Here is a 21,150-nt window from a genome sequence, read left to right as displayed (position 1 = left end):
CCGCTCTCTCTCTCTCTAATGCCCCGCTCTCTCTCTCTCTCTCTCTAATGCCCGCTCTCTCTAATGCCCGCCTCTCTCTCTCTTCTCTCTAATGCCCCGCTCTCTCTCTCTCTCTAATGCCCGCTCCTCTCTCTCTCTAATGCCCGCTCTCTCTGCTCTCTTAATGCCCGCCCGCTCTCTCTCTCTCTAATGCCCGCTCTCTCTCTCTCTCATAATGCTCTCTCTAATGCTCTCTCTAATGCTCTCTCTCTAATGCTCTCTCTCTCTCTCTCTCTAATGCCCGCTCTCGCTCTCTCTCTAATGCCCGCTCTCGCTCTCTCTCTAATGCCCGCTCTCGCTCTCTCTCTAATGCCCGCTCTCTCTCTCTCTCTCTAATGCTCTCTCTCTAATGCCCGCTCTCTCTCTCTCTAATGCCCGCTCTCTCTCTCTAATGCCCGCTCTCTCTCTCTAATGCCCGCTCTCTTCTCTCTCTCTCTCTAATGCCCGCTCTCTCTCTCTCTCTCTAATGCCGCTCTCTCTCTCTCTCTCTCTAATGCCCCTCTCTCTCTCTTCTCTCAATGCCCGCTCTCTCTCTCTCTCTAATGCCCGCTCTCTCTCTCTCTCTCTAATGCGCCGCTCTCTCCTCTCTCTCTCTAATGCCCGCTTCTCTCTCTCTCTCTCTCTAACGCCCGCTCTCTCTCTCTCTCTCTCTCATGCCCGCTCTCTCTCTCTCTCTAATGCCCGCTCTCTCTCTCTCTCTAATGCCCGCTCTCTCTCTCTCTCTCTAATGCCCGCTCTCTCTCTCTCTCTCTCTAATGCGCCGCTCCTCTCTCTCTCTAATGCCCGCTCTCTCTCTCTCTCTCTAATGCCCGCTCTCTCTCTCTCTAATGCTCTCTCTCTCTAATGCTCTCTCTCTCTCTCTCTAATGCTCTCTCTCTCTAATGCTCTCTCTCTCTAATGCTCTCTCTCTCTAATGCCCGCTCTCTCTCTCTCTCTCTTCCTCGAATGCCCGCTCTCTCTCTCTAATGCCCGCTCTCTCTCTCTCTCTCTCTAATGCCCTCTCTCTCTCTCTAATGCTCTCTCTCTCTCTCTCTAATGCTCTCTCTCTCTAATGCTCTCTCTCTCTAACTAATGTCCGCTCTCTCTCTCTCTCTCTCTCTCTCTCTCTCTCTCTAATGCCCGCTCTCGCTCTCTCTAATGCCCGCTCTCGCTCTCTCTCTAATGCCCGCTCTCTCTCTCTCTCTCTCTCTCTCTAATGCTCTCTCTCTAATGCCCGCTCTCTCTCTCTCTCTAATGCCCGCTCTCTCTCTCTAATGCCGCTCTCTCTCTCTCTCTAATGCCCGCTCTCTCTCTCTCTGCTCTTAATGCCCGCTCTCTCTCTCTCTCTAATGCCCGCTCTCTCTCTCTCTCTAATGCCCGCTCTCTCTCTCTCTCTAATGCCCGCTCTCTCTCTCTAATTGCCCGCTCTCTCTCTCTCTCTCTCTAATGCCCGCTCTCTCTCTCTCTCTCTAATGCCCGCTCTCTCTCTCTCTCTCTCTAATGCCCGCTCTCTCTCTCTCTCTCTCTAATGCCCCTCTCTCTCTCTCTCTCTCTAATGGGCCCGGCTCTCTCTCTCCTCTCTCTTAATGCCCGCTCTCTCTCTCTCTCTAATGCCCCTCTCTCTCTCTCTCTAATGCCCGCTCTCTCTCTCTCTCTAATGCCCGACTCTCTCTCTCTCTCTAATGCCCGCTCTCTCTCTCTCTCTAATGCCCGCTCCTCTCTCTCTCTCTCTAATGCCCGCTCTCTCTCTCTCTCTCTCTAATGCCCGCTCTCTCTCTCTCTCTCTCTAATGCCCGCTCTCTCTCTCTCTCTCTCTAATGCCCGCTCTCTCTCTCTCTCTAATGCCCGCTCTCTCTCTCTCTCTAATGCCCTCTCTCTCTCTCTAATGCCCTCTCTCTCTCTCTCTAATGCCCTCTCTCTCTCTCTAATGCCCTCTCTCTCTCTCTAATGCCCTCTCTCTCTCTCTCTCTAATGCTCTCTCTCTCTCTCTCTCTAATGCTCTCTCTCTCTAATGCTCTCTCTCTCTCTCTCTCTAATGCCCTCTCTAATGCCCTCTCTCTCTAATGCCCTCTCTCTCTAATGCCCTCTCTCTCTCTCTCTAATGCCCGCTCTCTCTCTCTAATGCCCGCTCTCTCTCTCTCTCTCTCTCTCTCTCTCTAATGCCCGCTCTCTCGCTCTCTCTCTCTTACTCTAATGCCCGCCCGCTCTCTCTCTCTCTCTCTCTCTCTAATGCCCGCTCTCTCTCTCTCTCTAATGCCGCTCTCTCTCTCTCTCTCTCTCTCTAATGCCCGCTCTCTCTAATGCCCGCTCTCTATCTCTCTCTCTCTCTAATGCCCGCTCTCTCTCTCTCTCTCCTAATGCCCGCTCTCTCTCTCTCTCTAATGCCCGCTCTCTCTCTCTCTCTCTAATGCCCGCTCTCTCTCTAATGCCCTCTCTCTCTCTAATGCCCTCTCTCTCTCTAATGCCCTCTCTCTCTCTAATGCCCGCTCTCTCTCTAATGCCCGCTCTCTCTCTCTCTAATGCCCGCTCTCTCTCTCTCTAATGCCCGCTCTCTCTCTCTCTCTCTAATGCCCGCTCTCTCTCTCTCTCTCTAATGCCCGCTCTCTCTCTCTAATGCCCGCTCTCTCTCTCTCTCTCTAATGCCGCTCTCTCTCTCTCTCTCTCTAATGCCGCTCTCTCTCTCTCTCTAATGCCCGCTCTCTCTCTCTCTCTCTCTCTAATGCCCGCTCTCTCTCTCTCTCTCTAATGCCCGCTCTCTCTCTCTCTCTAATGCCCGCTCTCTCTCTCTCTCTCTCTAATGCCCGCTTCTCTCTCTCTCTCTCTCTAATGCCCGCTCTCTCTCTCTCTAATGCCCTCGCTCTCTCTCTCTCTCTAATGCCCTCGCTCTCTCTCTCTCTAATGCCCTCGCTCTCTCTCTCTCTAATGCCCCTTCTCTCTCTTCTCTCTCTCTTAATGCCGCTCTCTCTTTCTAATGCCGCTCTCTCTCTAATGCCCGCTCTCTCTCTCTAATGCCCGCTCTCTCTCTCTCTAATGCCCGCTCTCTCTCTCTCTCTCTCTCTAATGCCGCTCTCTCTCTCTCTCTCTCTAATGCCCGCTCTCTCTCTCTCTCTAATGCCCGCTCTCTCTCTCTCTCTAATGCCCTCTCTCTTCTCTCTCTCTAATGCCGCTCTCTCTCTCTCTCTAATGCCCGCTCTCTCTCTCTCTCTAATGCCCGCTCTCTCTCTCTCTCTAATGCCCGCTCTCTCTCTCTCTCTAATGCCCGCTCTCTCTCTCTCTCTAATGCCCGCTCTCTCTCTCTCTCTAATGCCCGCTCTCTCTCGCTCTCTAATGCCCGCTCTCTCTCTCTCTCTCTCTAATGCCCGCTCTCTCTCTCTCTCTCTCTAATGCCCGCTCTCTCTCTCTCTCTCTCTAATGCCCGCTCTCTCTCTCTCTAATGCCCGCTCTCTCTCTCTCTCTAATGCCCGCTCTCTCTCTCTCTCTAATGCCCGCTCTCTCTCTCTCTAATGCCCGCTCTCTCTCTCTCTCTAATGCCCGCTCTCTCTCTCTCTCTAATGCCCCGCTCTCTCTCTCTCTAATGCCCGCTCTCTCTCTCTCTCTAATGCCCTCTTCTCCTCTCTCTCTAATGCCCGCCTCTCTCTCTCTCTCTCTCTCTAATGCCCGCTCTCTCTCTCTCTCTCTAATGCCCGCTCTCTCTCTCTCTCTCTCTCTAATGCCCGCTCTCTCTCTCTCTCTTCTCTCTGTCTCTCTAATCCCGCTCTCTCTCTCTCTCCGTCTCTCTAATGCCCGCTCTCTCTCTCTCTCCGTCTCTCTCTCCGTCTCTCTAATGCCCGCTCTCTCTCTCTCTCTCTGTCTCTAATGCCCGCTCTCTCTCTCTCTCCGTCTCTCTAATGCCCGCTCTCTCTCTCTCTCCGTCTCTCTCTCCGTCTCTCTAATGCGCCCGCTCTCCTCTCTCTCTCTCTGTCTCTAATGCCCGCTCTCCCTCTCTCTCTCTCTCTAATGCCCGCTCTCGCTCTCTCTCCGTCTCTCTCTCCGTCTCTCTAATGCCCGCTCTCTCTCTCTGTCTCTCTAATGCCCGCTCTCTCTCTCTCTAACTCTCTCTCTGTCTCTCTAATGCCCGCTCTCTCTCTCTCTCTCTCTGTCTCTCTAATGCCCGCTCTCTATCTCTCTCTCTCTAATGCCCGCTCTCTCTCTCTCTCTCTAATGCCCGCTCTCTCTCTCTCTCTCATGCCCGCTCTCTCTCTCTCTCCGTCTCTCTAATGCCCCGCTCTCTCTCTCTCTCCGTCTCTCTAATGCCCGCTCTCTCTCTCTCTCCGTCTCTCTAATGCCCGCTCTCTCTCTCTCTCTCTAATGCCCGCTCTCTCTCTCTAATGCCCGCTCTCTCTCTCTCTCTCTAATGCCCGCTCTCTCTCTCTCTCTCTCTAATGCCCGCTCTCTCTCTCTCTCTAATGCCCGCTCTCTCTCTCTCTCTCTCTCTAATGCCCGCTCTCTCTCTCTCTCTCTAATGCCCCTCTCTCTCTCTCTCTCTCTAATGCCCGCTCTCTCTCTCTCTCTCTCTAATGCCCGCTCTCTCTCTCTCTAATGCCCTCGCTCTCTCTCTCTCTAATGCCCTCGCTCTCTCTCTTTCTAATGCCCGCTCTCTCTCTAATGCCCGCTCTCTCTCTCTCTAATGCCCGCTCTCTCTCTCTCTAATGCCCGCTCTCTCTCTCTCTCTCTCTCTAATGCCCGCTCTCTCTTTCTAATGCCCGCTCTCTCTCTCTCTAATGCCCGCTCTCTCTCTCTCTCTAATGCCCCTCTCTCTCTCTTCTCTCTAATGCCCGCTCTCTCTCTCTCTCTAATGCCCGCTCTCTCTCTCTCTCTAATGCCCGCTCTCTCTCTCTTCTAATGCCCGCTCTCTCTCTCTCTCTAATGCCCGCTCTCTCTCTCTCTCTAATGCCCGCTCTCTCTCTCTCTCTAATGCCCGCTCTCTCTCGCTCTCTAATGCCCGCTCTCTCTCTCTCTCTCTAATGCCCGCTCTCTCTCTCTCTCTCTCTAATGCCCGCTCTCTCTCTCTCTAATGCCCGCTCTCTCTCTCTCTCTAATGCCCGCTCTCTCTCTCTCTCTAATGCCCGCTCTCTCTCTTCTCTCTAATGCCCGCTCTCTCTCTCTCTCTAATGCCCGCTCTCTCTCTCTCTCTAATGCCCGCTCTCTCTCTCTCTCTAATGCCCGCTCTCTCTCTCTCTCTAATGCCCTCTCTCTCTCTCTCTCTAATGCCCGCTCTCTCTCCTCTCTCTCTCTCTCTAATGCCCGCTCTCTCTCTCTCTCTCTAATGCCCGCTCTCTCTCTCTCTCTATGCCCGCTCTCTCTCTCTCTCTCTCTCTCTGTCTCTCTAATGCCCGCTCTCTCTCTCTCTCCGTCTCTCTAATGCCCGCTCTCTCTCTCTCTCCGTCTCTCTCTCCGTCTCTCTAATGCCCGCTCTCTCTCTCTCTCTCTGTCTCTAATGCCCGCTCTCTCTCTCTCTCGTCTCTCTAATGCCCGCTCTCTCTCTTCTCCGTCTCTCTCTCCGTCTCTCTAATGCCCGCTCTCTCTCTCTCTCTCTGTCTCTAATGCCCGCTCTCCCTCTCTCTCTCTCTCTAATGCCCGCTCTCGCTCTCTCTCCGTCTCTCTCTCCGTCTCTCTAATGCCCGCTCTCTCTCTCTGTCTCTCTAATGCCCGCTCTCTCTCTCTCTCTCTCTGTCTCTCTAATGCCCGCTCTCTCTCTCTCTCTCTCTGTCTCTCTAATGCCCGCTCTCTCTCTCTCTCTCTAATGCCCGCTCTCTCTCTCTCTCTCTAATGCCCGCTCTCTCTCTCTCTCTAATGCCCGCTCTCTCTCTCTCTCCGTCTCTCTAATGCCCGCTCTCTCTCTCTCTCCGTCTCTCTAATGCCCGCTCTCTCTCTCTCTCCGTCTCTCTAATGCCCGCTCTCTCTCTTCTCTCTCGTCTCTCTAATGCCCGCTCTCTCTCTCTCTGTCTCTCTAATGCCCGCTCTCTCTCTCTCTCCGTCTCTCTCTAATGCCCGCTCTCTCTCTCTCTCCGTCTCTCTAATGCCCGCTCTCTCTTCTCTCTCTAATGCCCGCTCTCTCTCTCTCTGTCCTCTCTAATGCACCGCTCTCTCTCTCTCTCTCTGTCTCTCTAATGCCCGCTCTCTCTCTCTCTGTCTCTCTAATGCCCGCTCTCTCTCTCTCTCCGTCTCTCTAATGCCCGCTCTCTCTCTCTCTCCGTCTCTCTAATGCCCGCTCTCTCTCTCTCTCTAATGCCCGCTCTCTCTCTCTCTCTGTCTCTCTAATGCCCGCTCTCTCTCTCTGTCTCTCTAATGCCCGCTCTCTCTCTCTCTCTCTCTGTCTCTCTAAGTGCCCCGCTCTCTCTTCTCTTCTCTCTGTCTCTCTAATGCCCGCTCTCTCTCTCTCTGTCTCTCTAATGCCCGCTCCTCTCTCTCTCTCGTCTCTGTCTCTCTAATGCCCGCTCTCTCTCTCTCTCTCTCTGTCTCTCTAATGCCCTCTCGCTCTCTAATGCCCTCTCGCTCTCTAATGCCCTCTCGCTCTCTAATGCCCTCTCGCTCTCTAATGCCCTCTCGCTCTCTAATGCCCTCTCGCTCTCTAATGCCCTCCGCTCTCTAATGCCCTCCTCGCTCTCTAATGCCCCTCTCGCTCTCTAATGGCCCTCTCGCTCTTAATGCCCTCTCGCTCTCTAGATGCCCTCTCGCTCTCTAATGCCCTTCTCGCTCTCCTAATGCCCTCTCGCTCTCTAATGCCCTCTCGCTCTCTAATGCCCTCTCGCTCTCTAATGCCCTCTCGCTCTCTAATGCCCTCTCGCTCTCTAATGCCCTCTCGCTCTCTAATGCCTCTCGCTCTCTAATGCCCTCTCGCTCTCTAATGCCTCTCGCTCTCTATGCCCGCTCCTCTCTAATGCCCGCTCCCTCTCTAATGCCCGCTCCTCTCTACTACCCGCTCCCTACTCTACTACCCGCTCCCTCTCTACTACCCGCTCCCTCTCTACTACCCGCTCCCTCTCTACTACCCGCTCCCTCTCTAATGCCCGCTCTCTCTCTCTCTCTCCTCTCTCTCTAATGCCCGCTCTGTCTCTCTAATGCCCGCTCTCTCTCTCTATGCTCTCTCTCTCTCTAATGCCCTCTCTCTCTCTCTCTAATGCCCTCTCTCTCTCTAATGCCCTCTCTCTCTCGAATGCCCCCTCTCTCTCGAATGCCCCCTCTCTCTCGAATGCCCCCTCTCTCTCGAATGCCCCCTCTCTCTCGAATGCCCCCTCTCTCTCGAATGCCCCCTCTCTCTCGAATGCCCTCTCTCTCTCGAATGCCCTCTCTCTCTCGAATGCCCCTCTCTCTCTCGAATGCCCTCTCTCTCTCGAATGCCCTCTCTCTCTCGAATGCCCTCTCTCTCTCGAATGCCCTCTCTCTCTCGAATGCCCTCTCTCTCTCCGAATGCCCTCTCTCTCTCGAATGCCCTCTCTCTCTCGAATGCCCTCTCTCTCTCGAATGCCCTCTCTCTCTCGAATGCCCTCTCTCTCTCGAATGCCCTCTCTCTCGAATGCCCTCTCTCTCCGAATGCCCTCTCTCTCTCGAATGCCCTCTCTCTCGGCTCTCTCTCGAATGCCCTCTCTCTCTCGGAATGCCCCTCTCTCTCGAATGCCTCCTCTCTCTCTCGAATGCCCTCTCTCTCTCTCGAATGCCCTCTCTCTCTCTCGAATGCCCTCTCTCTCTCTCGAATGCCCTCTCTCTCTCTCGAATGCCTCTCTCTCTCTCGAATGCCCTCTCTTCTCTCGAATGCCCTCTCTCTCTCGAATGCCCTCTCTCTCTCGAATGCCCTCTCTCTCTCGAATGCCCTCTCTCTCTCGAATGCCCTCTCTCTCTCGAATGCCCCTCTCTCTCTCGAATGCCCTCTCTCTCTCGAATTGCCCTCTCTCTCTCGAATGCCCTCTCTCTCTCGAATGCCCTCTCTCTCTCGAATGCCCTCTCTACTGCCCGCTCTCTCTCTAATGCCCGCTCTCTCTCTCTGTCTCTCTAATGCCCGCTCTCTCTCTCTAATGCCCGCTCTCTCTCTCTAATGCCCGCTCTCTCTCTCTCTCTCTAATGCCCTCTCTCTAATGCCCTCTCTCTCTCTCTCTCTCTCTCTAATGCCCTCTCTCTCTCTAATGCCCTCTCTCTCTCTAATGCCCTCTCTCTCTCTAATGCCCTCTCTCTCTCTAATGCCCTCTCTCTCTCTAATGCCCTCTCTCTCTCTAATGCCCTCTCTCTCTCTAATGCCCTCTCTCTCTCTAATGCCCTCTCTCTCTCTAATGCCCTCTCTCTCTCTAATGCCCTCTCTCTCTCTAATGCCCGCTCCCTCTCTAATGCCCGCTCCCTCTCTACTACCCGCTCCCTCTCTACTACCCGCTCCCTCTCTACTACCCGCTCCCTCTCTACTACCCGCTCCCTCTCTACTACCCGCTCCCTCTCTACTACCCGCTCCCTCTCTACTACCCGCTCCCTCTCTACTACCCGCTCCCTCTCTACTACCCGCTCCCTCTCTACTACCCGCTCCCTCTCTACCCCTACTCCCTCCTCTCTCTCGCTGTCCACTGCCCTCCCTCTCTCTCTCTCTCTACTGCCCTCTCTCTCTCTCTCTCTACTGCCCTCTCTCTCTCTCTCTCGCTCTCCACTGCCCTCCCTCTCTCTCTACTGCCCTCTCTCTCTCTCTCTCTCTCTCTCTCTCGGCAGCATGTGTGTGTAGCGTGTACGAGACCCCCCCCCCGGCACATATTCCAACCTGCTTTTTAAGAGAGCCAGGTTACCTCTGTGATTGCAGTGGGACCACAGAGCCCTCCCAGCTCACCTCCCCTCGATTACCTGCCACATGCTAACATACGTCAGCCAATGTGTGTGTGTGTGTACACACAAGACATGCTACATATGATTCATGGCATTCATACACCGATGTGAGTCAAATAGGAGTCTAAGTGTACAAAATGTATGTGAACATCTCTTTTTTTACCCTCTGCTTAGGGCTCTTTTGCTTCATTAACAAACAACAAAAGTTATTGAGAGCTGTGTGTGTGTGTGTGTGAGTGAGAGAGAGAGAGTCAGAGAGCCAACATGTGGTTCACATTTCCTCTGTGGCCACATGGGCAAACACAGACAGAGGAAGATCTCTATAGGTGGCGCTGTGGGTCTTTGTAAAACCTCTCTCCCTCTTCATCTCTCCTATGCCTTTCTAATTCAGAGAGTTTTACTATATATCAAAATAATGTAATGATGTGTTTACTGATTGCAGTAATGTCCCCGTGTTATTATTTAGCCCTAGATCAGAAAGGGTCTGTGTATTCTGTGGCATTGGGATTTGCGAGAGAGCGAGTCAGAGAGTGCCTGCTCATTTGGAGTGTCAACACTGAGTCAGTGTATGTGTCCTGGCCCTTCCTTACCCAGACCCATCTTGATTGGCAGGTTCTCCTTGCTGGCGGCCTCCACCAGCTGTCTGCGGACCTCCATCACAGCCTCCTTCTGCTTACTGGCCAGCATGGTCTCCCATAGCAACCTGGCTGTGGACGACCTGAGAGGTAGAGGGCAGACATCAGTAAGATCACCCAGCTGCTACTGGAAAAGCACTGAACATGTACAGTTGAAGTCGGAAGTCTACATACACCTTAGCCAAATACATTTAAACTCAGTTTCACAAATCCTGATATTTAATCCTAGTAAAAATTCCCTGTTTTAGGTCAGTTAGGATCACCACTTTATTTAAAAAATGTGAAATGTCTGAATAAAAGTAGAGAGAATGATTTCTTTCATCACATTCCAAATGGGTCATAAGTTTACATACACTCAATTAGTATTTGGTAGCATTGCCTTTAAATTGTTTAACTTGGGTCAAACTTTTCAGGTAGCCTTCCACAAGCTTCTCACAATACATTGGGTGAATTATGGCCCATTCCTCCTGACAGAGCTGGTGTAACAGTCAGGTTCGTAGGCCTCCTTGCTCGCACACGCTTTTTCAGTTCTGCCCACACATTTTCTATAGGATTGAGGTCAGGGCTTTGTGATGGCCACTCCAATACCTTGACTTTGTTGTCCTTAAGCCATTTTGCCACAACTTTGGAAGTATGCTTGGGGTCATTGTCCATTTGGAAGACCCATTTGCGACCAAGCTTTAACTTCCAGACTGATGTCTTGAGCTGTTGCTTCAATATATCCACATCATTTTCCTACCTCATGATGCCATCTATTTTGTGAAGTGCACCAGTCCCTTCGGCAGCAAAGCAGCCCCACAACATGATGCTGCCACCCCCGTGCTTCACGGTTGGGATGGTGTTCTTCGGCTTGCAAGCCTCACCCTTTTTCCTCCAAACTTAACGATGGTTATTATCGGCAAACAGTTGTATTTTTGTTTCATCAGACCAGAGGACATTTCTCCAAAAAGTATGATCTTTGTCCCCATGTGCAGTTGCAAACCGTAGTCTGGCTTTTTATGGCGGTTTTGGAGCAGTGGCTTCTTCCTTGCTGAGCGGCCTTTTGGGTTATGTCGATATATTACTCATGTTACTGTGGATATAGATACATTTGTACCTGTTTCCTCCAGCATCTTCACAAGGTCCTTTGCTGTTGTTCTGGGATTGATTTGCACTTTTGCACAAAAGCACGTTCATCTCTAGGAGACAGAACGCGTCTCCTTCCTGAGCGGTATGACGGCTGCATGGTCCCATGGGATTTATACTTGCGTACTATTGTTTGTACAGATTAACATGGTACCTTCAGGCGTTTGGAAATTGCTCCCAAGGATAAACCAGACTTGTGGAGGTCTACAATTCCTTTTCTGAGGTCTTGGCTGATTTCTTTTGATTTTCCCATGATGTCAAGCAAAGAGGCACCGAGTTGGAAAGTAGGCCTTGAAATACATCTACAGGTACACCTCCAATTGACTCAAATGATGTCAATCAGAAGCTTCTAAAGCCATGACATCATTTTCTGGAATTTTCCAAGCTGTTTAAAGGCACAGTCAATTTAGTGCATGTAAACTTCTGACCCACTGGAATTGTGATACAATGAATTATAAGTGAGATAATATGTCTGTAAACAATTGTTGGGAAAATTACTTGTGTCTTGCACAAAGTAGATGTCCGTACCAACTTGAGTGGTTGAAAAACGACCAACCTAAGTGTATGTAAACTGCTGACTTCAACTGTATTTGAACATATCACAAAATATATATATATATTTTTATTAATATATTTTACACATCAGAGCAACCTTGAGGGAATCTTTTTTGAGTCAGAAAAGGATGTTCATATAATAGGGAAAAGATACAAAACCTGCCAGAGAACATATCCAACAAACTATTGGAAGCAAGAACTGATGTTGGCACAAGATTGAGGGAATGTTGGAGCATAACTAACGAAATTATAGTTAACCAAAATGTATGCTTAAACCAGTATAAACGGAATGTATAGAATTGATTATACAAGAGACAAAATTCACAAATTCTACAGCACCACGGCAGTCTTTAGTGGGGCAGCAGGTAACCTAGTGGATAGAGCGTTGAGCAGTAACCGAAAGGTTGCTGGATCGAAGCCCCGAGCTGACAAGGTAAAAAATCTGTTGTTCTGCCCCTGAACAAGGCCGTTAACACACTGTTCCCCGGTAGGCTGTCATTGTTAATAAGAATTTGTTCTTAACCCGACTTGCCTAGTTAAATAAATGTTATATATATTTTTTTTAAATTAAAAAAGACATTTAAAGTGTAAAACTAACAATGACTCAATAATCCATGCTTTCTAGTCCAAAAGTTATGGGCGGAGATAGAAAGCTGGCTGCCAGAAGCATTGAAATGTAAACGTTTTTTAAATCCGTCTGTCTGCATATTTCAAGACATGGGTGTAGGGAGTCCCAATGGGCTGGACGATTCTCTTCTCATCACTCACATTGAAAAAACAAATACTAAAAACTTGGAAATCAATCAATCAATCCACCATCATGAACTAAATGGAAAAATCAAATGACTTATTACTGAAATAGTATAGGTGACCTGAGAAAAACAAATCGGTACAATTTAAGGTCAAGTGGCAAACAATAATGCAGGCACTAGGGTTGTAGGGTTGTGAGCATGCAGGCACTAGGGTTGTAGGGTTGTGAGCATGCAGGCACTAGGGTTGTGAGCATGCAGGCACTAGGGTTGTGAGCATGCAGGCACTAGGGTTGTGAGCATGCAGGCACTAGGGTTGTGAGCATGCAGGCACTAGGGTTTGAGCATGCAGGCACTAGGGTTGTGAGCATGCAGGCACTAGGGTTGTGAGCATGCAGGCACTAGGGTTGTGAGCATGCAGGCACTAGGGTTGTGAGCATGCAGGCACTAGGGTTGTGAGCATGCAGGCACTAGGGTTGTGAGCATGCAGGCACTAGGGTTGTGAGCATGCAGGCACTAGGGTTGTGAGCATGCAGGCACTAGGGTTGTGAGCATGCAGGCACTAGGGTTGTGAGCATGCAGGCACTAGGGTTGTGAGCATGCAGGCACTAGGGTTGTGAGCATGCAGGCACTAGGGTTGTGAGCATGCAGGCCACTAGGGTTGTGAGCATGCAGCCACTAGGGTTGTGAGCATGCAGCCACTAGGGTTGTGAGCATGCAGCCACTAGGGTTGTGAGCATGCAGCCACTAGGGTTGTGAGCATGCAGCCACTAGGGTTGTGAGCATGCAGCCACTAGGGTTGTGAGCATGCAGGCACAAGGGTTGTGAGCATGCAGGCACAAGGGTTGTGAGCATGCAGGCACTAGGGTTGGGGATGTGAGCGTGCAGGCACTATGGTTGTAGGGTTGGGGATGTGAGCATGCAGGCACTAGGGTTGTAGGGTTGGGGATGTGAGCATACAGGCACTAGGGTTGTAGGGTTGGGGTTGTGAGCATGCAGGCACTAGGGTTGTAGGTTTGGGGTTGTGAGCATGCAGGCACTAGGGTTGGGGATGTGAGCATACAGGCACTAGGGTTGGGGATGTGAGCATACAGGCACTAGGGTTGTAGGGTTGGGGTTGTGAGCATGCAGGCACTAGGGTTGGGGATGTGAGCATGCAGGCACTAGGGTTGGGGATGTGAGCACTAGGGTTGTAGGTTTGGGGTTGTGAGCATGCAGGCACTAGGGTCTGGGATGTGAGCATACAGGCACTAGGGTTGTTGGGTTGGGGTTGTGAGCATGCAGGCACTAGGGTATGGGATGTGAGCGTGCAGGCACTAGGGTTGTAGGGTTGGGGATGTGAGCATACAGGCACTAGGGTTGTAGGGTTGGGGTTGTGAGCATGCAGGCACTAGGGTTGGGGATGTGAGCATGCAGGCACTAGGGTTGTAGGGTTGGGGATGTGAGCATGCAGGCACTAGGGTATGGGATGTGAGCATACAGGCACTAGGGTTGTTGGGTTGGGGTTGTGAGCATGCAGGCACTAGGGTATGGGATGTGAGCATGCAGGCACTAGGGTTGTAGGGTTGGGGATGTGAGCATGCAGGCACTAGGGTTGTAGGGTTGGGGATGTGAGCATGCAAATCTGGAGAGATGAGATGTAGTCGTTTGCGTCTGTAAGTTGCTGTTCGTACATGTTAGTTTGTATCTGGTGTGAAAAAAGACAAGAAAATATTTTTTTTTTAAATAATGCTCCTTTCTACTCTGAAAGATGAAGGAGAGGAAGAGAGAAATAATACTGAGGAAGGGGTTTGCCGACACGAATCTCAAATGTTAAAAATCAAGTTCTCTTATTTGTCTCTTTTTTCTCTCCTTTTCCTCCAACTCTGGTTCTCTCTCTCTGTGTCTAACTGCTGCCATGTGTTTAATATCAGATATAATCTGTTCCAGACGGCGAGAGAGGAGCTCAAATTGGGCTACCTGCCATCTTCACACTGAAAAGGAGACAAAGACGAGAGAGACTCACTGCTCCTCCACAAACATAGCATTAGAAGGTCCACAGCCAGACAAAAAGGTTGGTTTACTTCACTATCACTATGATGATGAATGTGGGTGGGAAGAATGCTTAAATGTTCAACAAACGCCACAAACTCCCTGAAAAGCATGACAGAGACATTGGAGTAATTTATAGGAAATCAGTTGCTAAGATTTTTCCTCAGGAAGACGGCATCATTGGCTTAGCTGTGTGCTGGGCTTGGGTAGAGACGGGCTGTTATGCTTAAGAGTGTCATAAAAACAGCACAGTTATCGCTGTTTAAATACCTGGGCTGTGACTTGGCCATATGCATGTATGCATGTGTGTGAGTATGGGTCCTAATGTACACTGTTCGTGTAAGTGTGTGTGCATGCGTGTGAGAGAGATAAGCAACAAAGAGATGGAGAGGGAGCGAGAGAGAGATGGAAAAAGCCCCACTAGAATCTGAAGTCAAATGTCTACTGTTTGCTGACAATCTGGTGCTTCTATCACCAACCAAGGAGGGCCTACAGCAGCACCTAGATCTTCTGCACAGATTCTGCCAGACCTGGGCCCTGACAGACCTGGGCCCTGACAGACCTGGGCCCTGACAGTAAATCTCAGTAAGGCCAAAATAATGGTGCTCCAAAAAAGGTCCAGTCGCCAGGACCACAAATGCAAATTCCATCTTGACTCCGTTGCCCTAGAGCACACAAAAAACGATACGTACCTCGGCCTAAACATCAGCGCCGCAGGTAACTTCCACAAAGCTGTGAACAATCTGAGAGACAAGGCAAGAAGGGCCTTTCTATGCCATCAAAAGGAACTTAAAAGTCGACATACCAATTTAGGATCTGGCTAAAAATACTTGAATTAGTAATAGAACCCATTGCCCTTCATGGTTGCGAGGTCTGGTGTCCACTCACCAACCAAGAATTCACAAAAATATCCTCAGTGTACAACGCAAAACACCAAATATTGGATGCAAAGCAGAATTAGGCCGATACCCGCTAATTATCCAAATCCAGAAAGAGCCGTTAAATTCTACAACAACCGAAAAGGAAGCGATTCCCAAACCTTCCATAAGAAAGCCATCACCTACAGAGAGATGAACATGGAGAAGAGTACCCTAAGCAAGCTGGTCCTGGGGCTCTGTTCAAACACAAACAGACCCCACAGAGTCCCAAGACAACACAATTAGACCCAACCAAATCATGAGAAAATTACTTGACACATTGGAAAGAATGAACAAAAATTACACATATCCACAAAGATTTAAAAAACAAATCCAATTTTGATAAACTCCGATATCTATTGGGTGAAATACCAGTTTCCAATCACAGCAGCAAGATTTGTGACCTGTTGCCACAAAAAAAGGGCAACGAGTGAAGAACAAACACCACTGTAAATACAACCCATGTTTATTTATTTTCCCTTTTGTAGTTTAAATATTTGCACATTGTTACAACACTGTGTATAGATATAATGACATTTGAAACATCTTTATGCTTTTGGAACTTGTGTAATGTTTATTACCTATTTAACTTGTTTTGGCAATGTAAACATATGTTTCCCATGCCAATAAACGGAATTTAATTGGGAGGGGGAGAGAAAGAGAGGGGGGGGGGGGGGGGGGGGGGGAGAGCCCATGAGCTTGCATAACCGCCATCGATAAAAGACAGTACTGTGCAGCCGTCTTCATCGACCTTGCCAAGGCTTTCGACTCTGTCAATCACCATATTCTTATCGGCAGACTCAGTAGCCTCGGTTTTTCGGATGACTGCCTTGCCTGGTTCACCAATTACTTTGCAGACAGAGTTCAGTGTGTCAAATCGGAGGGCATGCTGTCCGGTCCTCTGGCAGTCTCTATGGGGGTGCCACAGGGTTCAATCCTCGGGCCGACTCTTTTCTCTGTGTATATCAATGATGTTGATCTTGCTGCGGGCGATTCCCTGATCCACCTCTACGCAGACGACACCATTCTATATACTTCCGGCCCGTCCTTGAACACTGTGCTATCTAACCTCCAAACGAGCTTCAATGCCATACAACACTCCTTCAGTGGCCTCCAACTGCTCTTAAACGCTAGTAAAACCAAATGCATGCTTTTCAACCGTTCGCTGCCTGCACCCACACGCCTGACCAGCATCACCACCCTGGATGGTTCCGACCTTGAATATGTGGACATCTATAAGTACCTAGGTGTCTGGCTAGACTATAAACTCTCCTTCCAGACTCATATCAAACATCTCCAATCGAAAATCAAATCAAGATTCGGCTTTCTATTCCGCAACAAAGCCTCCTTCACTCACGCCACCAAACTTACCCTAGTAAAACTGACTATCCTACCGATCCTCGACTTCGGCGATGTCATCTACAAAATGGCTTCCAACACTACTCAGCAAACTGGATGCAGTTTATCACAGTGCCATCCGTTTTGTCACTAAAGCACCTTATACCACCCACCACTGCGACTTGTATGCTCTAGTCGGCTGGCCCTCGCTACATATTCGTCGCCAGACCCACTGGCTCCAGGTCATCTACAAGTCCATGCTAGGTAAAGCTCCGCCTTATCTCAGTTCACTGGTCACGATGGCAACACCCATCCGTAGCACGCGCTCCAGCAGGTGCATCTCACTGATCATCCCTAAAGCCAACACCTCATTTGGCCACCTTTCGTTCCAGTTCTCTGCTGCCTGTGACTGGAACGAATTGCAAAAATCGCTGAAGTTGGAGACTTTTATCTCCCTCACCAACTTCAAACATCAGCTATCTGAGCAGCTAACCGATCGCTGCAGCTGTACATAGTCTATCGGTAAATAGCCCACCCATTTTTACCTACCTCATCCCCATACTGTTTTTATTTATTTACTTTTCTGCTCTTTTGCACACCAATATCTCTACCTGTACATGACCATCTGATCATTTATCACGCCAGTGTTAATCTGCAAAATTGTAAATATTCGCCTACCTCCTCATGCCTTTTGCACACAATGTATATAGACTCCCCTTTTTTTCTCTACTGTGTTACTGACTTGTTAATTGTTTACTCCATGTGTAACTCTGTGTTGTCTGTTCACATTGCTATGCTTTATCTTGGCCAGGTCGCAGTTGCAAATGAGAACTTGTTCTCAACTAGCCTACCTGGTTAAATAAAGGTGAAATAAATAAATAAATAAATAAAATATCTTTGTGGGTTCCAGGAAGATGTGAGGTCTCAAAGGGTTGAGGAGGTATGGTTCAAATTTGTCCCCTGCCCCCCCCGCTCTCGTGTTTCCCCTGTGGTTGGGTCAGATGGGGGCGGGATGAGGTTTGCACTGGAAAGGTGTGAGTCAAGGCCCCATAACCAGCCAGGGCCTTGTAGAGTAACTGCTCTACTAGAGCGGGTCTTGTAGAGTAACTGCTCTACTATAGAGAGTTTTGTTGAGTAACTGCTCTACTAGAGCGGGCCTTGTAGAGTAACTGCTCTACTAGAGCGGGTCTTGTTGAGTAACTGCTCTACTAGAGCGGGTCTTGTAGAGTACCTGCTCTACTAGAGCGGGTCTTGTAGAGTAACTGCTCTACTAGAGCGGGTCTTGTAGAGTAACTGCTCTACTAGAGCGGGTCTTGTAGAGTAACTGCTCTACTAGAGCGGGTCTTGTAGAGTAACTGCTCTACTAGAGCGGGTCTTGTAGAGTAACTGCTCTACTAGAGCGGGTCTTGTAGAGTAACTGCTCTACTAGAGCGGGTCTTGTAGAGTAACTGCTCTACTAGAGCGGGTCTTGTAGAGTAACTGCTCTACTAGAGCGGGTCTTGTAGAGTAACTGCTCTACTATAGAGGGTCTTGTTGAGTAACTGCTCTACTATAGAGGGTCTTGTTGAGTAACTGCTCTACTAGAGGGTCTTGTTGAGTAACTGCTCTACTATAGAGGGTCTTGTTGAGTAACTGCTCTACTAGAGGGTCTTGTTGAGTAACTGTTCTAATACAGAGGGTCTTGTTGAGTAACTGTTCTACTATAGAGGGTCTTGTTGAGTAACTGTTCTACTATAGAGGGTCTTGTTGAGTAACTGTTCTACTATAGAGGGTCTTGTTGAGTAACTGTTCTACTATAGAGGGTCTTGTTGAGTAACTGTTCTACTAGAGGGTCTTGTTGAGTAACTGCTCTACTAGAGCGGGTATTGAGGCCATGGAGTGCGTGTGCCTGACCTCCTGCATGTGTGTGTGTGAGCAGCTCCAGTTTGGCTCACTCTGCTAGAAGAGGCTACTCTAAACCTGAAGGAGGCATTCTTATCCCTTCTGTAGACTGTGTACCCATGCTGACCTAACCGGTCAGTCTGGCTGCTTAAACAATGCATGGTTGTGTGTATCTGTGTGTGTGTGTGTGTGTAAGCTAAATTCCATCAGATGTGTAATGACGAACACCATTAAGAGGTAGTTGTGCATCAAATGCCCAGGCATGAGTTACCATGTCCACACACAAACCTACACACACACACATCTCCCACTAGTTAATAGGTCTGAGGGTGGGTTCTTCCTGGAAGCTTGTGATGCAGCAGTAAAGAATGAGTCTGATTCAAACTCAGGATCCCTTCAACCTAGCAGCTACAGTAAGACCATTTGAGTCCAAGTCTAGTAGTCATGCAGGCAGACACTTAGGCTGCGGTTAGTCAGACAAGCAGCTCAATTCTGATAGTTTTTCCACTAATTGGTCTTTTGACTATTCACATCAGACCTTTTCACATCAAACCTTTTCACATCAGACCTTTTTCAGAGCTGATCTGATCCTATGTGCCTGCATTTGTAAAGTGGGTTAGAAACTATTAATATTTCAAACATTTTACACAGCCTGTTTGTAAATGTTTGTAGAATAACTTGCTGCTGTAATCAAGAAGATTTCAGCCTCAATCAAATGGAATGGACCCAAAAAAACAGATTCTGGCTCCACACATTCCAGAAATTTAGCAAGAAAAGCATTGCCTAGAAGGTATAGCTCCTTAGCAGGACCGGAACTTAAAAGTATTTAGTGAGGGGAGGACAAATGATCCACTTGACCAGGCTACTCAACAGAGTCAAGCAACAGGTCTGCATCACCAGTTAACCAAGTACAACCAAGACAAGTCTCATACAGAAGCAGCATTGATGCAGAAGTTATCAGGGCAGGATTGGTTGGCCTAATTATTGACAGAGTATGATATTCCATGCTGTACTAGATACAGTTGTACTGACTTAGACTTCAACCTCTGTCAGTCCAGTCGCAAGCATTGGTCCTTCCACAGTGAGTGGAGTGTGTGTTACAGGGGGGGGGGGGGGGGAGGAGTGTGTTAAATGGAGAGAATTTGCTATCAACATCCCAGAACACCACAGGACATAAGGCCTGTCTCTGGTCTGTTCTGTCTGTGTCCCCTGGCAGGAGAGACTACTAACTGAACAGGATTTATGAACACAGCCAGGGAGAGAGAGAGCCAGGGAGAGAGAGAGCCAGGGAGAGAGAGAGCCAGGGAGAGAGAGAGCCAGGGAGAGAGAGAGCCAGGGAGAGAGAGAGCCAGGGAGAGAGAGAGCCAGGGAGAGAGAGAGCCAGGGAGAGAGAGAGCCAGGGAGAGAGAGAGCCAGGGAGAGAGAGAGCCAGGGAGAGAGAGAGCCAGGGAGAGAGAGAGCCAGGGAGAGAGAGAGCCAGGGAGAGAGAGAGCCAGGGAGAGAGAGAGCCAGGGAGAGAGAGACCAGGGAGAGAGAGAGCCAGGGAGAGAGAGAGCCAGGGAGAGAGAGAGCCAGGGAGAGAGAGAGAGAGACAGAAGAGAAGATGGCCATATTAAAAGGAGGGATGAGGAGATAAGGAAAATGGGAGCAAGATGGAAATGAGAGGAATATAGTGCAACTGCTGCGCTCTCTCTTCCATTCTATTTCTCCCATTTCAATGGAAATTCAATTTAGTAGACATGTAAGTTCAATTACTTACATTGTCAAAGTATCCATATAACAAACAATGGGACCAACAGTATTAAATCATAAATAATAATAGTAGTAGTGGAAATGGGATTACCATTAACAGCAACAACAATATTAATGATAATAATAACACATTAAAGCAATAACAGCAGCACAGTCTCAACCAGACTAAGACATGGTCCAGACATGGCAGACATGGTCCAGACATGGCAGACATGGTCCAGACATGGCAGACATGGTCCAGACATGGCAGACATGGTCCAGACATGGCAGACATGGTCCAGACATGGTCCAGACATGGTCCAGACATGGCCAGACATGGTCCGACATGGTCCAACATGGTCCAGACATGGTCCAGACATGGTCCAGACATGGTCCAGACATGGTCCAGACATGGTCCAGACATGGTCCAGACATGGTCCAGACATGGGTCCGACATGGTCCACGACATGGTCCCAGACATGGTCCCGACATGGTCCCGACATGGTCCCAGACATGGTCCAGACATGGCAGACCATGGTCCAGACATGGCAGACATGGTCCAGACATGGCAGACATGGTCCAGACATGGCAGACATGGTCCAGACATGGCCAGACATGGTCCAGACCATGGTCAGACCATGGTCCAGACATGGCCAGACATGGTCCAGACAGCAGACATGGCCAGACATGCAGACTGGTCCAGACATGGCAGACATGGTCCAGACATGGGCAGACATGGTCCAGACATGGCAGAACATGGTCCAGACATGGCAGACATGGTCCAGACATGGCAGACATGACATGGTCCAGACATGGCAGACATGGTCCAGACATGGCAGACATGGCCAGACATGGTCCAGACATGGCAGACATGGTCCAGACATGGCAGACATGGTCCAGACATGGCAGACATGGTCCAGACATGGCAGACATGGTCCAGACATGGCAGACATGGTCCAGACATGGCAGACATGGTCCAGACATGGCAGACATGGTCCAGAGCCATGGCAGACATGGTCCAGACATGGCAGACATGGTCCAAGACATGGCAGACATGGTCCAGACATGGCAAGACATGGTCCAGACATGGCAGACATGGTCCAGACATGGTCAGACATGGCCAGACATGGTCCCGACATGGGCAGACATGGTCCAGACATGCAGACATGGTCCAGACATGGCAGACATGGTCCAGACATGGCAGACATGGTCCAGACATGGCAGACATGGTCCAGACATGGTCCAGACATGGCAGACATGGTCCAGACATGGCAGACATGGCAGACATGGTCAGACATGGCAAGACATGGTCCAGACATGGCAGACATGGTCCAG

General features: G+C 49.6%; 1 protein-coding gene across 1 annotated transcript in view; it reads right to left on the bottom strand.

Moving 5' to 3' along the window:
* The window catches only part of LOC109903006 (sec1 family domain-containing protein 2), a 221,786-nt gene that overhangs the window by 175,950 nt on the left and 24,686 nt on the right, over nucleotides 1–21,150 (bottom strand). The window contains exon 3 of the mRNA XM_031785822.1: nucleotides 9,444–9,571. Within this exon, the coding sequence (XP_031641682.1) occupies nucleotides 9,444–9,571 (128 nt within the window). The remainder of the gene's footprint in view (nucleotides 1–9,443; nucleotides 9,572–21,150) is intronic.

The sequence above is a fragment of the Oncorhynchus kisutch genome, linkage group LG13 (assembly GCF_002021735.2).
Source record: "Oncorhynchus kisutch isolate 150728-3 linkage group LG13, Okis_V2, whole genome shotgun sequence".
Taxonomy (NCBI): domain Eukaryota; kingdom Metazoa; phylum Chordata; class Actinopteri; order Salmoniformes; family Salmonidae; genus Oncorhynchus; species Oncorhynchus kisutch.
Note: the sequence above shows the minus strand (reverse complement) of the source record. Positions and strands in the feature narration are given on the sequence as shown.